Source organism: Ostrea edulis, chromosome 1, assembly GCF_947568905.1.
Source record: "Ostrea edulis chromosome 1, xbOstEdul1.1, whole genome shotgun sequence".
NCBI classification, from domain to species: domain Eukaryota; kingdom Metazoa; phylum Mollusca; class Bivalvia; order Ostreida; family Ostreidae; genus Ostrea; species Ostrea edulis.
The window spans coordinates 63154561-63172063 of NC_079164.1; the positions used below are offsets into that span (position 1 = coordinate 63154561).

The following is a 17503-nucleotide window of genomic DNA, read 5'->3' on the forward strand; positions in this document are numbered from 1 at the left end:
CGTACCGTACCGTGCAAAAAACGAACCGTACCGTTCAAGAAGCGAACCGTACCGTGCAAGAAACGAACTGTACCGTTCAGAAAGCGTGCAGGATAATATTATGCAAACCCCGCCCCCGAAAGCGTACCGTACCGTGCAGAAAGCGTGCAATTTATGTCACGTGACCCACTTTTTCAGCCACAGTATATTATTTTCACAATGGCGCCCGATGGGAAAGGAGGTCGTAGACTATCGCTGGCTATTCGAAGCATTATCCTCAAACATCACGAAGCTGGGTTATCAACTGTGAAAATCCCCGAGATGCTTAAAACATCTTTGATATTCTTTTTTTTTTTAATTACTTTCCGTAAATGTCACATTGTTTCAGTGCATATATGTGTATGTATGTTATCAACAAGTACCCAAGTTTTGACTGAATTATGCATAAAAATTCGTTTTATACTGTGAACTGTTAACAGAAATAGACGTCAGATCACTGCACGGATTTTGCATGCATGCTTCTGCAGTCAGTCCAGTGTACTGTGGATGAATATTTCACTTGCAGACTTTTAAAGAGTGAACCAAGGGGCATTTCGTTGTTTTAACGGAATTTCTGTTTCAATCAATTCTTTTAAATTCAAGGGTGAAGTTAACTACAATACTGTAATAGTACTTACAAGTAGCCTATTTAATTTCTTCATATAATCAGGGACGTCGACGTCCCTGATAATGCTACTACACGTATGGCACAGGGCTTGCCGTAAGAAGATGAAATTGATATTTGTAGCGTTAATGTATTCAATATGTACTTTCCTACGTACAGTGTCTGAATCATATGAGAAATTTCTAGACCGATTAGAAAAATTGTCACGTTCTACACTGTAATATTTTCATTACTTTATTAGCAATAATTTTGACATATCTTTTTCTCTTCTACATTGATAACGACCCATATAGATAGATGTAGATTGGCGGATTTATTATATACACTAATAAACAATTTTTAATTACATCGACAGAGAAATAAATAGATACATACATGTGTAAAAGAATGTAAACAAGTTAAATTGATGCAAAGCATCAAATCGGCCGCAAAAAATTATTCATTTCAGCATTTTCAAGTATTTCAACAATATATAGAAAAGGTATATGAAACATTTTTATTGCAAACTACACACTTGCCTTACTTTTCTGTTAATTTTTTTAAATTCAATTTTCAGTGATCAAAAATAAAGTCAGAGAAATGAAAATCGGACTTCGCGTGATAAAGGATAGGAATATATATTATATGTATTATCATCATTTTATTTGATTCAAAGACAAATGCAACAGATATCTAACATTATTAATTATGAATGACTGAATGCTGACAAAAAAGGACGTACAAACTTCACGTGCAGATATCCTGGATCTTTCATAATGCCGATGATAAATCACAATAAATGTGAAGTGCAGAAAATAATCATTGTGTCATTTGCGGCTTTAGTGTATTCAAAACAAAATTCACTTCTTCTTAAAAACTTTTCCAATTTAGGCACTGTAATTTATATCCGGAAACTTAATACGCTTTGTTTTTACACTTACGCACGCCCATGTCGGGGAGCAGTTCATGTAACAACTTTTTATAAAATCGTAAATTAATAAATGTCTGATGAGAAATGAAAAACAAATTGAAACGTAATAACAACCATTAAGACTTAGACTTAAGCAAATTCTAAAAACTTTTATTCATAACTTTTATGTACGTTATCAATATGGAATTATTCCATCGAAGCAATCAAAAATAACGTCACATTTCCCCATGTGCACATTCTAACACAACCACAAATCCTGCAGCCGATAATCAAAGAGCCGAATAAGACCGATCGAGTGAAAACAAACTATCGAAACGTACAATTTATACGAATTCAAAGCGTTCAGGCCACACCCACCTCATTAATAAAACGTGCAAACCGTTCACAAAGCGTGCAGCTATTTTTAGCAAACCGTACCGTGCAAGAAGCGAACCGTACCGTTCAAGAAGCGTACCGTACCGTGCAAGAAACGAACCGTACCGTTCAAGAAACGAACCGTACCGTTCAGAAAACGAACCGTACCGTTCATAAAGCGTACCGAACCGTACCGTGCAACTGGTGTAGTAGCACGTTTCAGGGTCTGTACATACATTGTCTATATTGATGACCAATGTTAAATTATTAGATATCATTACATACATTGTCTATATTGATGACTGATGTTAAATTATTAGATATCATTAATACATTGTCTATATTGATGACTGATGTTAAATTATTAGATATCATTACATACATTGTCTATATTGATGACCGATGGTAAATTATTAGATATCATTACATACATTGTCTATATTGATGACTGATGTTAAATTATTAGATATCATTACATACATTGTCTATATTGATGACCGATGTTAAATTATTAGATATCATTAATACATTGTCTATATTGATGACTGATGTTAAATTATTAGATATCCTTACATACATTGTCTATATTGATGACTGATGTTAAATTATTAGATATCCTTACATACATTGCCTATATTCATGATATTAATGACTGATGTTAAATTATTAGGTGAGCATGTCTTGATTTGGTTTCACTTTCAGATTTGGTGCTGCAGTGTTTGTACGAGATGAGTTTATTGCTGAATATTTTAATGAGATTAAAAAGGATGCCAAGAGAGGTGCTGCGGAACAGGCTCTGTACAGACTGATGGATAATGATGAGGTATGTAATGTACTGTACAGACTGATGATGAGGTATGTAATGTACTGATGGTTAATGATGAGGTATGTAATGTACTGTACAGACTAATGATGAGGTATGTAATGTACTGTACAGACTGATGATGAGGTATGTAATGTAATGTACAGACTGATGGCAAATGATGAGGTATGTAATGTACTGTATAGACTGATGATGAGGTATGTAATGTACTGTACAGACTGATGATGAGGTATGTAATGTATTGTACAGACTAATGATGAGGTATGTAATGTACTGTACAGACTGATGATGAGGTATGTAATGTACTGTACAGACTAATGATGAGGTATGTAATGTACTGTACAGACTGATGATGAGGTATGTAATGTACTGTACAGACTGATGATGAGGTATGTAATGTATTATACAGACTGATGATGAGGTATGTAATGTATTGTACAGACTGATGATTAGGTATGTAATGTACTGTACAGACTGATGATGAGGTATGTAATGTATTGTACAGACTAATGATGAGGTATGTAATGTACTGTATAGACTAATGATGAGGTATGTAATGTACTGTACAGACTGATGATGAGGTATGTAATGTACTGTACTGTACAGACTAATGATGAGGTATGTAATGTACTGTACAGACTGATGATGAGGTATGTAATGTATTGTACAGACTGATGATGAGGTATGTAATGTACTGTACAGACTGATGATGAGGTATGTAATGTAGTGATGGTTAATGATGAGGTATGTAATGTACTGTATAGACTGATGATGAGGTATGTAATGTACTGTATAGACTGATGATGAGGTATGTAATGTACTGTACAGACTGATGATGAGGTATGTAATGTACTGTATAGACTGATGATGAGGTATGTAATGTACTGTACAGACTAATGATGAAGTATGTAATGTAATGTACAGACTGATGATGAGGTATGTAATGTAATGTACAGACTGATGACTAATGATGAGGTATGTAATGTACAGACTGATGATGAGGTATGTAATGTACAGACTGATGATGAGGTATGTAATGTACTGTACAGACTAATGATGAGGTATGTAATGTACTGTACAGACTAATGATGAAGTATGTAATGTACTGTACAGACTGATGATGAGGTATGTAATGTACTGTATAGACTAATGATGAGGTATGTAATGTACTGTACAGACTAATGATGAGGTATGTAATGTACTGTACAGACTGATGATGAGGTATGTAATGTACAGACTGATGACTAATGATGAGGTATGTAATGTACTGTACAGACTGATGATGAGGTATGTAATGTACAGACTGATGATGAGGTATGTAATGTAATGTACAGACTGATGATGAGGTATGTAATGTAATGTACAGACTAATGATGAGGTATGTAATGTAATGTACAGACTAATGATGAGGTATGTAATGTAATGTACAGACTGATGATGAGGTATGTTATGTACTGTACAGACTGATGATGAGGTATGTAATGTACTGTACAGACTGATGACTAATGATGAGGTATGTAATGTACTGTACAGACTGATGACTAATGATGAGGTATGTAATGTACTGTACAGACTAATGATGAGGTATGTAATGTACTGTACAGACTAATGATGAGGTGTGTAATGTACTGTACAGACTGATGATGAGGTATGTAATGTACTGTACAGACTGATGATGAGGTATGTAATTTACTGTACAGACTGATGATGAGGTATGTAATGTACTGTATAGGTTAATGATGAGGTATGTAATGTACTGTATAGACTGATGATGAGGTATGTAATGTACTGTACAGACTGATGATGAGGTATGTAATGTACTGATGGTTAATGATGAGGTATGTAATGTACTGTACAGACTAATGATGAGGTATGTAATGTACTGTACAGACTGATGATGAGGTATGTAATGTAATGTACAGACTGATGGCAAATGATGAGGTATGTAATGTACTGTATAGACTGATGATGAGGTATGTAATGTACTGTACAGACTGATGATGAGGTATGTAATGTACTGTATAGACTGATGATGAGGTATGTAATGTACTGTACAGACTGATGATGAGGTATGTAATGTACTGTACAGACTAATGATGAGGTATGTAATGTACTGTACAGACTAATGATGAGGTATGTAATGTACTGTACAGACTGATGATGAGGTATGTAATGTATTGTACAGACTAATGATGAGGTATGTAATGTAATGTACAGACTGATGATGAGGTATGTAATGTAATGTACAGACTGATGACTAATGATGAGGTATGTAATGTACTGTATAGACTAATGATGAGGTATGTAATGTACTGATGGTTAATGATGAGGTATGTAATATACTGGTGGTAATGGTTGGGATGGGGTTTGGATCAGGAGATATACAATCTGATGACTGATGCTCAAGTACAAAATTCACAGTTCAGGCCCTAACTACTAGCTTACATGCTATCCAAGCTGGATAAGCTTACACACTATCCAAGCTGGATAAGGTTACATACTATCCAAGCTGGATAAGCTTGCATACTATCCAAGCTGGATAAGGTTACATACTATCCAAACTGGATAAGCTTGCATACTATCCAAGCTGGATAAGGTTACATACTATCCAAGCTGGATTAGCTTACACACTACCCAAGCTGGATAGGGCTTTGGTGTTTGACATATAGATCTATGCCTCATAACAAGGCCTTTCATTTGGTACCAAGACATTTGACCTAGTGACCTTGGACTTTGACCTACTTTTCAAAAACTTGATAACTCACAACCAGGCCTTTTATTTGATATCAAGACTTTTGACCTATTGAACTTGACCTTAGACTTTGATGTCCTGTCAGATTGGATGTTAAAGGGTGTCCTGTGTCAAGGATCACAACCCCTTTGCCATGCAAAAGATCGTTTCCCTGATTTTAGAAAAAGAGTAGGATCACCGGGGGCCATCAGAGAAACTCAAACACTCACAACCAAACAGATTTCAAATAGTTAACCACTGTGAAGTGGCCGAAATTTTGCCTAAACGGCATAAAACCATTATCAATCAATTAGTATTTTCAAATGCTTTAACCTTGGACACATCTTTTAAACTATGGGGATAGGACTTTGATATTTCACATTCAGTTGCCTCATGACCAGGTCTTTCTTTTAGTATCAAGACCCTTGACCTTAGCTGTTGATCTACTTTTTAAAAAACTATGATTTTAACTATATCATATGAACCAAGGGGTATCGGTCTTTGATATTTCTTATTTAGGTGCCTTACGACCAGGCCTTTCATATGGTACCAAACTTTTGGACTTCAACCTACTTTTCAAATTTTAACCAAAGGGGATAGGTTAAATAGAGTCACCCTTCCCGGCAAGCTATGTTGTCTTCTGACAACTCTTGTTGGTTCTATTGCTGTCAAACCCAAACATTTTCCCTGATACATGACATGTTAGGATTAGGCAGGTTTCATTTTATACCCCTGCGTAATGCAATATATCTATTACATGGAATTAAGATGCACAGTGTAGATATATATACACTGTATGTCATAATGAAGTTCTAAATGAGAATAGTTCCTTCAATTCATTGTAGATACTGTGATTGAAATCATTTCATTTTTTTCCCCTATGTTTACCTTGAAACATACATTTTGTTGTGGAAGTGTGAATTGAAGTCCAGCTCTCCCTGGAAGTTCTTGGGGATGTAGAGTTTAAGGTCACCTGAATAAACTCGGGGTGACCTTTTGCCATCGGTCTTCGTCTGTCATTGTGCAACGTGTGTCATCCGTTAACAATTTTACATTTTTAACTTCTTGAAAACTACAAGGCCATGCAATCATCACCATTTTCAGTTTGAGGCATACTTTGTGAAATTTATGACAATACCTTCCCCGGGGCCTTATGGGCGGAGCAAAATATGCAAAAACCGTTGAATTTTCAAAAATCTTCTCTATTCTCACACATGTGGGAGAAAAACTAAATATTTAAGAAATGAACATCACTTTTGAGCTGTTCATGGTCATTATGAACAGATTTGGATTTGAGGCAAATTCTGTGAATCGTGCTAAATTATCATTTGTTTACATTGCTTGTATAAGTCAGCTAAAAATATTTTATTGCATAAAAAGAACTCCTAAGATCCACCTATGTCACAGTGGTATTGTGAAGTATGTCAATACATAGACATGACGTCACACTTCGTCTTACCCTGCCTTTTATCAACATTGCATGGTGCAATGTATTTTGGAGCTAGAACACAAGATGGGGATGATCATCTACGTAAGTTCACAAATCTTGATCCGAGGTGTGACTTTGCGAGATCTTTGTAACACATGTATTTTTTCAAATCATAATGCTCTCTCAGTCGCGTGCTTTAAACTAGTTCATAATCCGTTCATTGTCAATATGAACGGATTGTTCCACGTGCTGAAATTGGTTGGTTCATAGAGGAAAATGCTATTTGTAATATATGATTATGATATCCATGAAACCCTCTACTACAATTGTGAAATTCATGGCCCTTGGGGGAGGGTTCAGTCCCTAGGGAGGGGCCAATATGACCATATAGTGAACATGTATTAAATCTTAGAAAATCTTCTTTTCTACCCCCATATATATTTGAGGAAAACTAAGTGCATGTTTGTGATGTCTATGAAGCCCTTTGCCAGAACTGTGAAATTCATTGCCTCTGGGTCAGGGGATCAGGCCTTAGGCCAGGACCAATATGACCATATGGTAAAAATGTATCAAATCTTAGAAAATCTTCTCTACTCCCATATGTATTTGAGAAAAACTAAATGCATGATTATGAAGCTATCTACCTGAATTGTGAAATTCATGGCCCCTGGGTCAGAGGTTCTAGTTTTATACAGTTAGCTCTTTATCTTTCAGATTGCTAAAAGTCAGACCATTGAAATGACAATGGAAGACAAAATGGCTGAGAAATGCTATAAGCATGCACATAAAGTACTCAGCTCAGTGCCCAGTGTTCTGAAAGAGGACCTCCATCTGGCTGCTTTTCTAGTGAAAAGAGGTACTCCGATATATTACAGTTAAAAAACGACCAATGAGATGGAATTCAGTCATCCACCTGTAAAATTGTCAATAACGTTAACTTTGATTGTGTTGTTGATTACGTTGGTATATATGTTACATGTTGTTGACATGTCGTTTATTACATGCTTATTGTCTGTATGGCAGGTCAACGTCATTAAGGGCTGATCTTTTCAATACATGCATCTCAAATATGATATAGTATTCTAGAAATTCGTCACTTGAAGCATTGTATTCATGGATGTGGGATTGAGTTAGATATTTGTTAAGTCTGGTATTGTAAGAGTGACAATCAGCAACATTTACATCTCCTTTAACTTTCTTACAGACTGAAACTGAAGGTATATAATAATATGTCATAAACTTTGAACTTTTGAAATAGGCTAATCACTGCGTATGAATACACTTGAACTGAAGAGTACAAAGCAGGTCTATTGTCAAAACGCAATCAGAATATAAATAAAAGAAATGGCTATTACAATTTTTGAGATGCTCTATAAGCCTCCATACACTGTATTATGAATGGAGCACTTCATTCAAACTGAAGATGTGAAGAGACTTGATATCATCTTATATCCTTATAAAAACTGAAAGACATGTCTTCAATATATGCTATTCATTATTGCTATTTACAGGAATCTTAGAACCACAATAATGCACCATTTTTGCAAAACATACATTAATCAATGACATAGCCACCTTCCATACTTTTCATTAATGAACAACTTTAGTTAGCCACCTTCCATACTTTTTAGTAATAAATGACTTTGTTAGCTCCCCTTATTTTCAGTTTGCAATAGGTTTACGTTAATCAGCAAAGCTAGTTCATAGAGGCAGATCGAGGAATTTAAGTAAGGTGGGGGGGGGGGGGGGGGGGGGGGGGGGGGGTCTTGGGGGCCGCCCTAAGGCTCAGCTCCAGAATCTTCTTTAAGACACAAATTTTAAGGGGGCATGAACATGATTTGAGCTGAAAATTTTCAAATTTTATTTTTCCATATTTATCGTATACAATGCTTAACTAAAGTATTTCTAATGGTCAACCAAAATTTGAATATCAGTTGTTGAGTTATAAGTAAGATACAGCACTTGTAATTCTTTTGTTATGTAAACAAGGCTCGTGCCATGTTTTTGTTTACATTAGACTATTTAATAGAAAATAGCATGTTTAAAACAAAATGAGATGTGCCAAACACTCGAAACTATTTAATTGTGTTAAGAATTCACTTATGAATTGAAAAAAATCTGCTTTAAATGAAACTTTTACAAGTTTATTTAACCTATGTAAACAAAAACATGGCACGAGCCTTGTTTACATAACAAGGACTTGTGACCTCTGTATCTCCTATGTACCTTGACTACTGACATTCAAATTTTTGCTGATCATTAGTAATACCTTAGTTAAACATTCTAAAGATTAAAAATCAAAAAATAAAATTTAAAATTTTCAGCTCAAATCGTGTTCATGTCCATTGAAGGGATTTTTAGAATAAATATATGTTTTCCCAATAAAAGTAGCAATAAATCAAAAGACCTTGTCATTTATTTATCTGAGAGTGAAAAAAAAAATTATTGTTTCTTGCATCGTTTATATTTTATCTAAACAGGAGACCATGATTTACCTTAAATTTGAATATTTTAAGGGGTGCCCCTGCCCCCCCCCCCCCCACCCCCCCTTCCCCCTCCCTTAAATCCACCACTTGTTCACCTCCTTTTTATTGTGCTTGTGATGCATGTATGTATGAATTAATGCAGGTGCAGGTCTATTAAGCAGATGTACACCCAAAATGGCGAATCTACATGGAAAGGGTATTATTACAGCCCCACTGGATAATTCCTCTCCTTCTCTGTGTGTGTGCCTTTGTAGAATTTTATAGACTTGCACCAAAAATTTCAATTAATTTTTTGTGTATACAGATAAAACAAAAATTAAAGTATGACATTCCACGTTTATTCTATTAGAAGAATTTAATTAGCTTTAATAAGATAATGACATTACAATGGAAGATTCTAAATTGGCTTCATGAAAAATATATTTCATTGTTATTAGATTATTTCTTTGATCCATGTCCATACCATTTTTATGCCCCTGTAATTGGAGATTTGGTGGTACATTGTATATAGTTTTTGATCTGTCTATCTGTAAAAACTTAAACCTAGGCCATCTCTCTTGAATGGATGGTGATAAGGCCTCATATTTTATATGTTTATTCCTTGTGACAAGACCTTTCATTTGGTAGGAAAAAATTTACCTCGGAGGTTGATCTACTTTTTAAAAAAAAAATTAACCTTGGCCATAACTTTTGAATGGTTAGTGATATGGCTTTCATATTTCACGTGTGTATTTCTTGTGAAAAGACCTTTCTTTGGGTGTACCAAAATAATTTTGCTGCCATACAGGGGAATCTGTTTTGTAACACTTTTTCTGATTTCACAGCAGAAATCACATAACAGTATGTGGTTTCTTAATTATTAGTTAATTCACAGGGGCTAAGCCCGTCTGGGCCCGAACTCTGTGATACCATGGTAGTTTTGGTGCTTTAAGAGTTTTAATTTAGTTTACATATTTTATTTTGGTGCTTTAAGAGTTATAGACCTTTGATTACCTTGTTACAGGTGACTCTGTGGGTGACGTGGTGGCCCTGGGAACAGGGACCAGGAGTCTATCCAATGAAAGTTTATCCAAGGATGGCAGGTGTCTGGTGGACAGCCACAGTGTTGTTATAGCCAGGAGGGCCCTCCTTAAGTAAGACTTTTATCAACATGATGATTTAATGACCAAACACAAGGATTTTGGCATCTTACATTTTAGTTGAATTGTTGCATTGTTGCCCCAAGAATACAGTGAAATTTCTACAGAAGGAATTCTATTATTAAGAAATCTCAATTATAAGGGATATTTTGGAAATCCTGACATTTCCTTCACAAATCTTTGTAAAAACAATTGTTTTTATTATACTTTCATGTAAAATACTCGAACCTGATTGGTCAAGAAGCATTTGAAAAAACATATTGTTACCCTCTGAGAACAAAAAACACGCGCCCCAGGGTGATAGTATCTAGCAACGGGTAACAGTACTTGACAACGGGTGATATTATAAAAATTATCACATGCGTCAAATTTATGCGCGTATGGTTCGCCGTAGATTGCTAGACGAAGTCGTATGAGCGTTTGTAATATACGCGAGTACCCGCATCGAAAAACGAAATATCGCATTTCAGTGATTGATCAAATGTCAACAGACGTAAGTTTTTCTGCTTTCCAGTTTACATAACATTCAGTATAATAAAACAAATATTGCATGTAGTTGAGGGTAACATTGAAATTTTCACCCCTCGAGAAACCATTGTCAACCTCGGCTATGCCTCGGTTGACAATGGTTTTCTCGGGGTGAAAATTTTCAATGTTACCTTCAACTACATGCAATATTTATATAATACAGAACCTGCTGATAAGGAATTCTCTGTTATAAGAATGTGATATTCATTCCCGTTACATATATCGGTTTCACAACATAAATTTCTCTTTGTTGATACTAAAATTTATTCCTCTATAATTTTAGGTTCACGTAAATAGCAATGAATGTAAATTAATTTATTTTTTCAAGATGGAAAGTGTTATTTTGTGGACTTACAACACATCTATTAGATTTGTTCGGTAATAATGTGCTGTAAATTTAAAATTTAATACTGCCGATGCTAAATTAAAAGTACAGTCAAACATGTCTTAGCAGTCACTTGAAATCAGTGGCCACTCCAGAACAATGGCCACTCTCAATTCCCCCGATGAGTTTTCCTGTATATTTTTACTGGAATAAACGACCACCTGTGTAACACGGCCAGCAGCCACTCAAATCCTCATCCAACACATTAATTACACTGTAATAGGCGGCCATTTTGTCCAACGATGTGGTTTTATCACATGATAATTTACACGAGTTAATCAGCTGTGACGATAGCTGATTGTTTTGAAAACACACATCATGTGCTTTGGTAATTAAATACTGGTCAGTTTAGCTGAAGCTATTAAACACATTTGTATTCAACTTAAATATTTTGTATTCTGTTATTGTTGTTTGTCATTTTTAACATGTTGAAATGGTTTCACCGAATGTAAAACAAAAAGTTTTAACTTTGCCTGAAAAAATTAAAGTGATTGTTTACAGGGTAAACTGGAATAAGAGGCCACCTAGCGTAAGTGGCCACTTTCATAACTTTCCTAAGGTGGACTCTTGAAACAGGTTCGACTGTAAATGAGTATTTAGAAGGAGCGGGTAGCCCTTTACCAAAATAATGAATTTCATGATCCGAGGGTTAGGAGTTTTGGTACCAGGGTAGGGCAAAAATTATTATAGTGATTGCTTTGTTTATCATTTGAAAGATTTCTTTAATTGTTAGCTCACCTGGGCTGAAACTCAAATGAGCTATTCTGATCACCCATTATCTATAAGTTTTTCACATTTTCATCTTCTCCAGAACCACTGGGCCAATATCAATCAAACTTCATACACATCATCCATGGGTGAAAGGGATTCAAGTTTGTACAAATGAAAGGTCATGTCCCCTTCAAAGGGGAGATAATTATGAAAGTGCAAAAATAGGGTGGGGTCATTTAAAAATCTTCTTCTCAAGAACCACTGGGCCAGAAAAGTTTAAATTTACATGAAAGCTTACTGATATAGTGCTGATTAAAGTGTGTTCAAATCGTGGCTCCCAGGGGAAGGATGGGGCCACAATAGGGGATCAAAGTTTTACTTGCGAATATACAGTGTTACCTCGGTATATCGCCACTTGTTATATGTATATCGCCATCAAAATGTCTAGAACGGATTTCCATTAATGCTGAAAACCCCAATATAATGCCAACCTTGCTTATCGCCATCCGCCACCCGTTTTCAGGTACAAAACGTCAAATTGCCTCTCTAAATCCCCCGATAGCAATGCAAACGAGCAGCGATCAGAAGCTCTAATTATACATAATTGGTCTACTCCGGTGAATCAGAGCGAAATTAAATTTGGTACGTGTCATGAAAACAGGTAAGCATAGGTAATTGCGATAAAACTCAAACATACTCATTTAAAAAGTGTCTCTGAAATTGTGCAGTAGTATTGCCTGCACATGAACAACTGAGAAACGAAACTACTATCCAATCGACTGCAAATTTCCGCCAATGTTCGTTTGCACACTAGCCAAATCTCTATTCGATGAGACTTGCTATTAACTGCTGTAAATTTTGTGTACCATGTGACTTTTGTGTGTATTTATGCGTGTGACATCATATTTTTGTGTTCCAGAAAAAATTACATTAGATGTGTGTTTTTCAACCGCTCAACCTATTCAGTCATCGTAGAACCTACCATCTCACAAATGAAACTATTGTAGATATACTTACGTGTTTTCCAAATACACATCTGCAGAATATGCCATTTTTTAGCAAAGTTTTAAGAAGTAATGCGAAACAATTTCATGCATTTACATATCATGTCATGTGGACGGCAATAAAAGGACGACAATTTATTGATTGATCAACCCCATTTTTTTTCCAAATCAATGAACTAAATTGACCAAACTCTTTATAATGCCACCTTCGGATGTAATGCCAAAATAGACTGGGACAAAAGCTGGCGATATAACGAGGTAACACTGTATAGGAAAAATCTTTAAAATCTTCTTCTCAAGAACCACTGGGCCAGAAAAGTTTACATTTACAGGAAAGCTTCCTAACATAGTGCAGATTCAAGTTTCTTCAAATCATAGCCTCTGGGGGTACGGTGGGGTCACAATAGGGGATCAAAGATTTACATTCGAGTATATAGTCTGACCTACTTTTAAAAAGAATTCCTGACCTATTCAATATCTTCTGAAATATTTAAGATAGGGCTTTCATATTTTGTAGATAGGTTCTTTATGGCAAGACCTTATCATTTTGTGAAGCTTGACCTTGTGACTTTGACCTGGAAGTTTGACCTACTTTCAATAAAAATCTTACCTATTCAATATCTCCTGAACTATTTAAGATAGAACTCTTATATTCTGTATATAGATTTCTTATGGCAATATCATACCATACCTTGATCAATGACCTTGTGACTTTGGTCTTATCCAGAACAGCAAGATAATAATAGTCATATTGGTGTTGAGGCATCTTTATGTTTTGTGAATTCATTTTCATTTATGTTGTGATCCTCTGGGGGCTAATTTGGTGCCACAATATGGGGTCAAAATCTTTCATGGGATTGATAAAAACAAACTCGCAACAGCTGAACAATGGCAGGGCCAAGGTGACTCAGGTGAGCGATGTGGCCCATTGGCCTCTTGTCTTGAAATTATATTGGAACTAAATGCATATTTAGGAAAAGCAGAGAGGAAAAATTGTGAATATAGCAACTCCATGGTTCTGACTTAAGGGTGGGTCCATAAATAGTCATTTAGTGTTGATATAACATATATTATGAAAAGTCTTTCATCAGTATGGCCACTTTCAGGAGCATTTGTGTTTTATGAACACATCCTGTTTTATACTTCTGCAGAATGTTGGAATTTAGCTTAGATATGCAGGGCAGATTTCATAGCCTTTAGGACTTACGAGTGTTACTTTTAATTAATACTCAGTGGACCAATAAGGCCTGTAGACCTCTTGGTCAAAAGTGAAGGTTATAGTAGATGATGAAACCTTCCTACTAATTTACAACTCTTAAAACTTTCTTATTTTATATAAATATAATTGAACATAAATGTGCAGATTTATGAAGAGAACATAATCCTTCCTCTGTCATTTCAAACATTAATGAACTCTGTCATTGGGACTAGTACTTGTTAAGTCAGTTTTTGGTGGGGCCCTTCCTAATTGAATCAGTTTTCTCATTAGGAATAGAGATTTCTGAAAGTCAAGTCAGTTTTCTCGTTAGGAATGGAGATTTCTGAAAGTCAAGTCAGTTTTCTCATTAGGAATGGAGATTTCTGAAAGTCGAGTCAGTTTGACTACAGTCAGTGTTTCGTAGCATCCTACTATAATGCTTCTGGAAAGATTTACAGTGATATATAAAGATTAGGTCAACATGCATGTATAACTCCATGTATTGTTGATAAGAATATTAGGATATGTGCAGCATAATTCTAATGCAGGTGTATTTGACCTAGGATTTAAATAGTAAAAATTCATTTCTAGGTCAAGATGCCTATCAACTTAATGTGCATGTAAAAGACTACAAGGAACTTAGATGTGTATGTGAAAAATAAGGAGATTAATGATTTATGTTATATATAATAGTTTTAAGGACTTTGAACAATGACAGGTGAAAGTTTTATTGTATTGTTTAAGGAAATTTTGTTGGGAAAACCTCATGTTTAAGATGACAAGTTCAAAATGAAACACTGATGCTCTGGATATCTATCTACTTATTAAGTTTCCTGATCTGGCTATTAAAAGAATAGATTTTAAAGCAAAATATTTATTTTTTCATTGTAACATCAAAATGTAAAGACACATAAACTATGAACTTGTTGTATTTGTTCATTTCTGATTGTAATATTTGTTCAAGAAAATGTACATGTAGTCATTTCATGGCAAAAATAGTCAATGTCAGTTAAAGTTGGAATGGAAAGTGGCAAATGTGATTATTGAGACCCTGTGTTGAAGATATTCTCTGTGTCATATGTCAGTCAGCACTCTGTGATCCAATATCGTAAAGATGATTTATCCAAAGGACTTTAGTAATTAATTTGATAAATGAAAGACATCAATGATTTAGAATCAGAAATTTAAGATCATGAAGTTTTGATGTTTCGAAGTAAAAGGTCAAGGTTACAAGTTAAAGTTTGGAATTGTATGGCACTATAACTTGAATATTGTTCAGCTGTCGGCTTTTGTTTTTCATAGTGTGCTTTCTGGAGTGGCCACATCAATTTATATTTCAATTTTGTAGGTATTTGTACAAGGAGGCAAAGAGTTACTATGAAGGCAGTAAAGTAGTATCCATATTTGAACAGGAATCAGAGAAATCCATCTTCTTGAAACTGAAGGACCATATCTCAATCCACCTGTTCATGAGTCATCCAACGTGTGGGGACTACGCCTATTATGTAGAGGAAATGTAAGGATTTCTATTGGATATAAATATCTGTAGACATAGTATGGTGTGGCTCACATCTAGTAAATTAACTAAAGGCATAGCTATATCCTTTGCAAACAAATTTTGATGAAAAGGGTATTTAGATATGCACACATCTAAGAATTGATGGGAAAATAGTATGTGATATGCTAATTAGACAGTCATGTGGTCAGCACTCAGCTCATTTCAAAAAGAAAGTGTTTAAATTTTGAAATTGTTTTTATTAATATCTTTACAACCATAGTTATTTGCATGCATATTTGATAGAGAGTCGTCCCCCCCCCCCCCCCCCCCCCCCCCATTTTATTCATAGAATACCATAGTTTCTTTATTAAAAAAATGAAACATAAAAATTGGAGCATGTGTTCCATTGCTATGTGACTATTCATCCTTTGTTGGGGAGAAAATTGTGTACATGTTAATTTAAAATTCTTCTGTTGGACAAAAATGATAAAGCATGTACAATAATTTCAGTATACATGTGTAATTTAAAATTTATGAAATTATATACACTGTCCTCTTGAGGCAGGATTTAAGTGTTTTATATGTATGTAGGAATATTTTGAAAGAAAAGTCATGATCAAAAATCTAATTGTCTATGGTTTCACAAACTAATATGGAAATGTTATTACATATATGTAATAAATATTGACATTGTTTCCTTACTGGAGGTCAAGTTAGAGCCATAGAGAGGGGGCAAAGTTTTACATGAGAATATATGTATACAGGAAAGAAATGTTTACTCCTAACTATAACAAGATGCCTGTCTGTCAAATTGCATTGTATAGAATCACCAAAAGTAACAACAGAAAGACTAAAGAAAATAAATGTTTTGTTTATTAGTTTACATAAAAAGTTTGAAAACATTTATCATTTTATTCATGTGCAATACCTTTGCAGAATTCTGCTCATTGCATATACAGATGAATTATTTTTTAAGAATTGAATTATGTTGCCTAGACATGGGATTTTGGTGTCATGTATCAGGTATGTGAATGCATCGGACTATTGAAAACTTGATTAAAATGTTGATATCAAGAGTCAATACAATGGTACCATTTCCTGTCTTGATTTCTTCCTTCCGGTTATTGAAACCTCTTAACATTCCAATCACATGATGGAAAGGTTTAATGTTTGACAACTGCATTATATTCTATATTTAGAGTAGCACTTATTTATTTATATATGATTTCCCTTGTGAAAATTGATATGAAAACATATTGTTATAAGTTCTTGATGAAGAAAAGCAACAAATGAAGGGCCAGGTCCCCTTCAAAGGTGAGATAATCATGAAAATGCAAAAATAGGACGGAGTCATTTAAAAATCTTCTCAAGAACCACTGGGTCAGAAAAGTGGAAATTATATGAAAGCTTCCTGAAATAGTGCAGATTCATTTTTTTTTTAAATCATGGCCCACAAAGATAGCGTGCCCCATCATAATCGGGGATCAAAAATCTTCTTCTCAGGAACCACTGGACCAGAAAAGTGGAAATTTACATGAAAGCTTCCTGACATAAGAGTATAGATTCAATTTTGTTCAAATCATGGTCCCTTGGGATCAAAGTTTTATGTGCTGATATATGTAGGAAAAGTCTTTAAAAATATCTCTTGAACTATTTAAGCTAGG

The 17503-nt window shown here is 34.8% G+C and overlaps 1 protein-coding gene across 4 annotated transcripts in view; it reads left to right on the top strand.

Annotated features, from left to right (window-relative positions):
- Window positions 1–17503, top strand: part of LOC125648049 (adenosine deaminase domain-containing protein 1-like) — a 37368-nt gene that overhangs the window by 13822 nt on the left and 6043 nt on the right. For all 4 annotated transcript variants that reach the window (XM_048874951.2, XM_056156201.1, XM_048874958.2 and 1 more), the window contains 4 exons: window positions 2610–2730; window positions 7605–7746; window positions 10380–10509; window positions 15690–15857. In XM_048874951.2, coding sequence (XP_048730908.1) covers window positions 2610–2730; window positions 7605–7746; window positions 10380–10509; window positions 15690–15857 — 561 coding nt within the window. The remainder of the gene's footprint in view (window positions 1–2609; window positions 2731–7604; window positions 7747–10379; window positions 10510–15689; window positions 15858–17503) is intronic.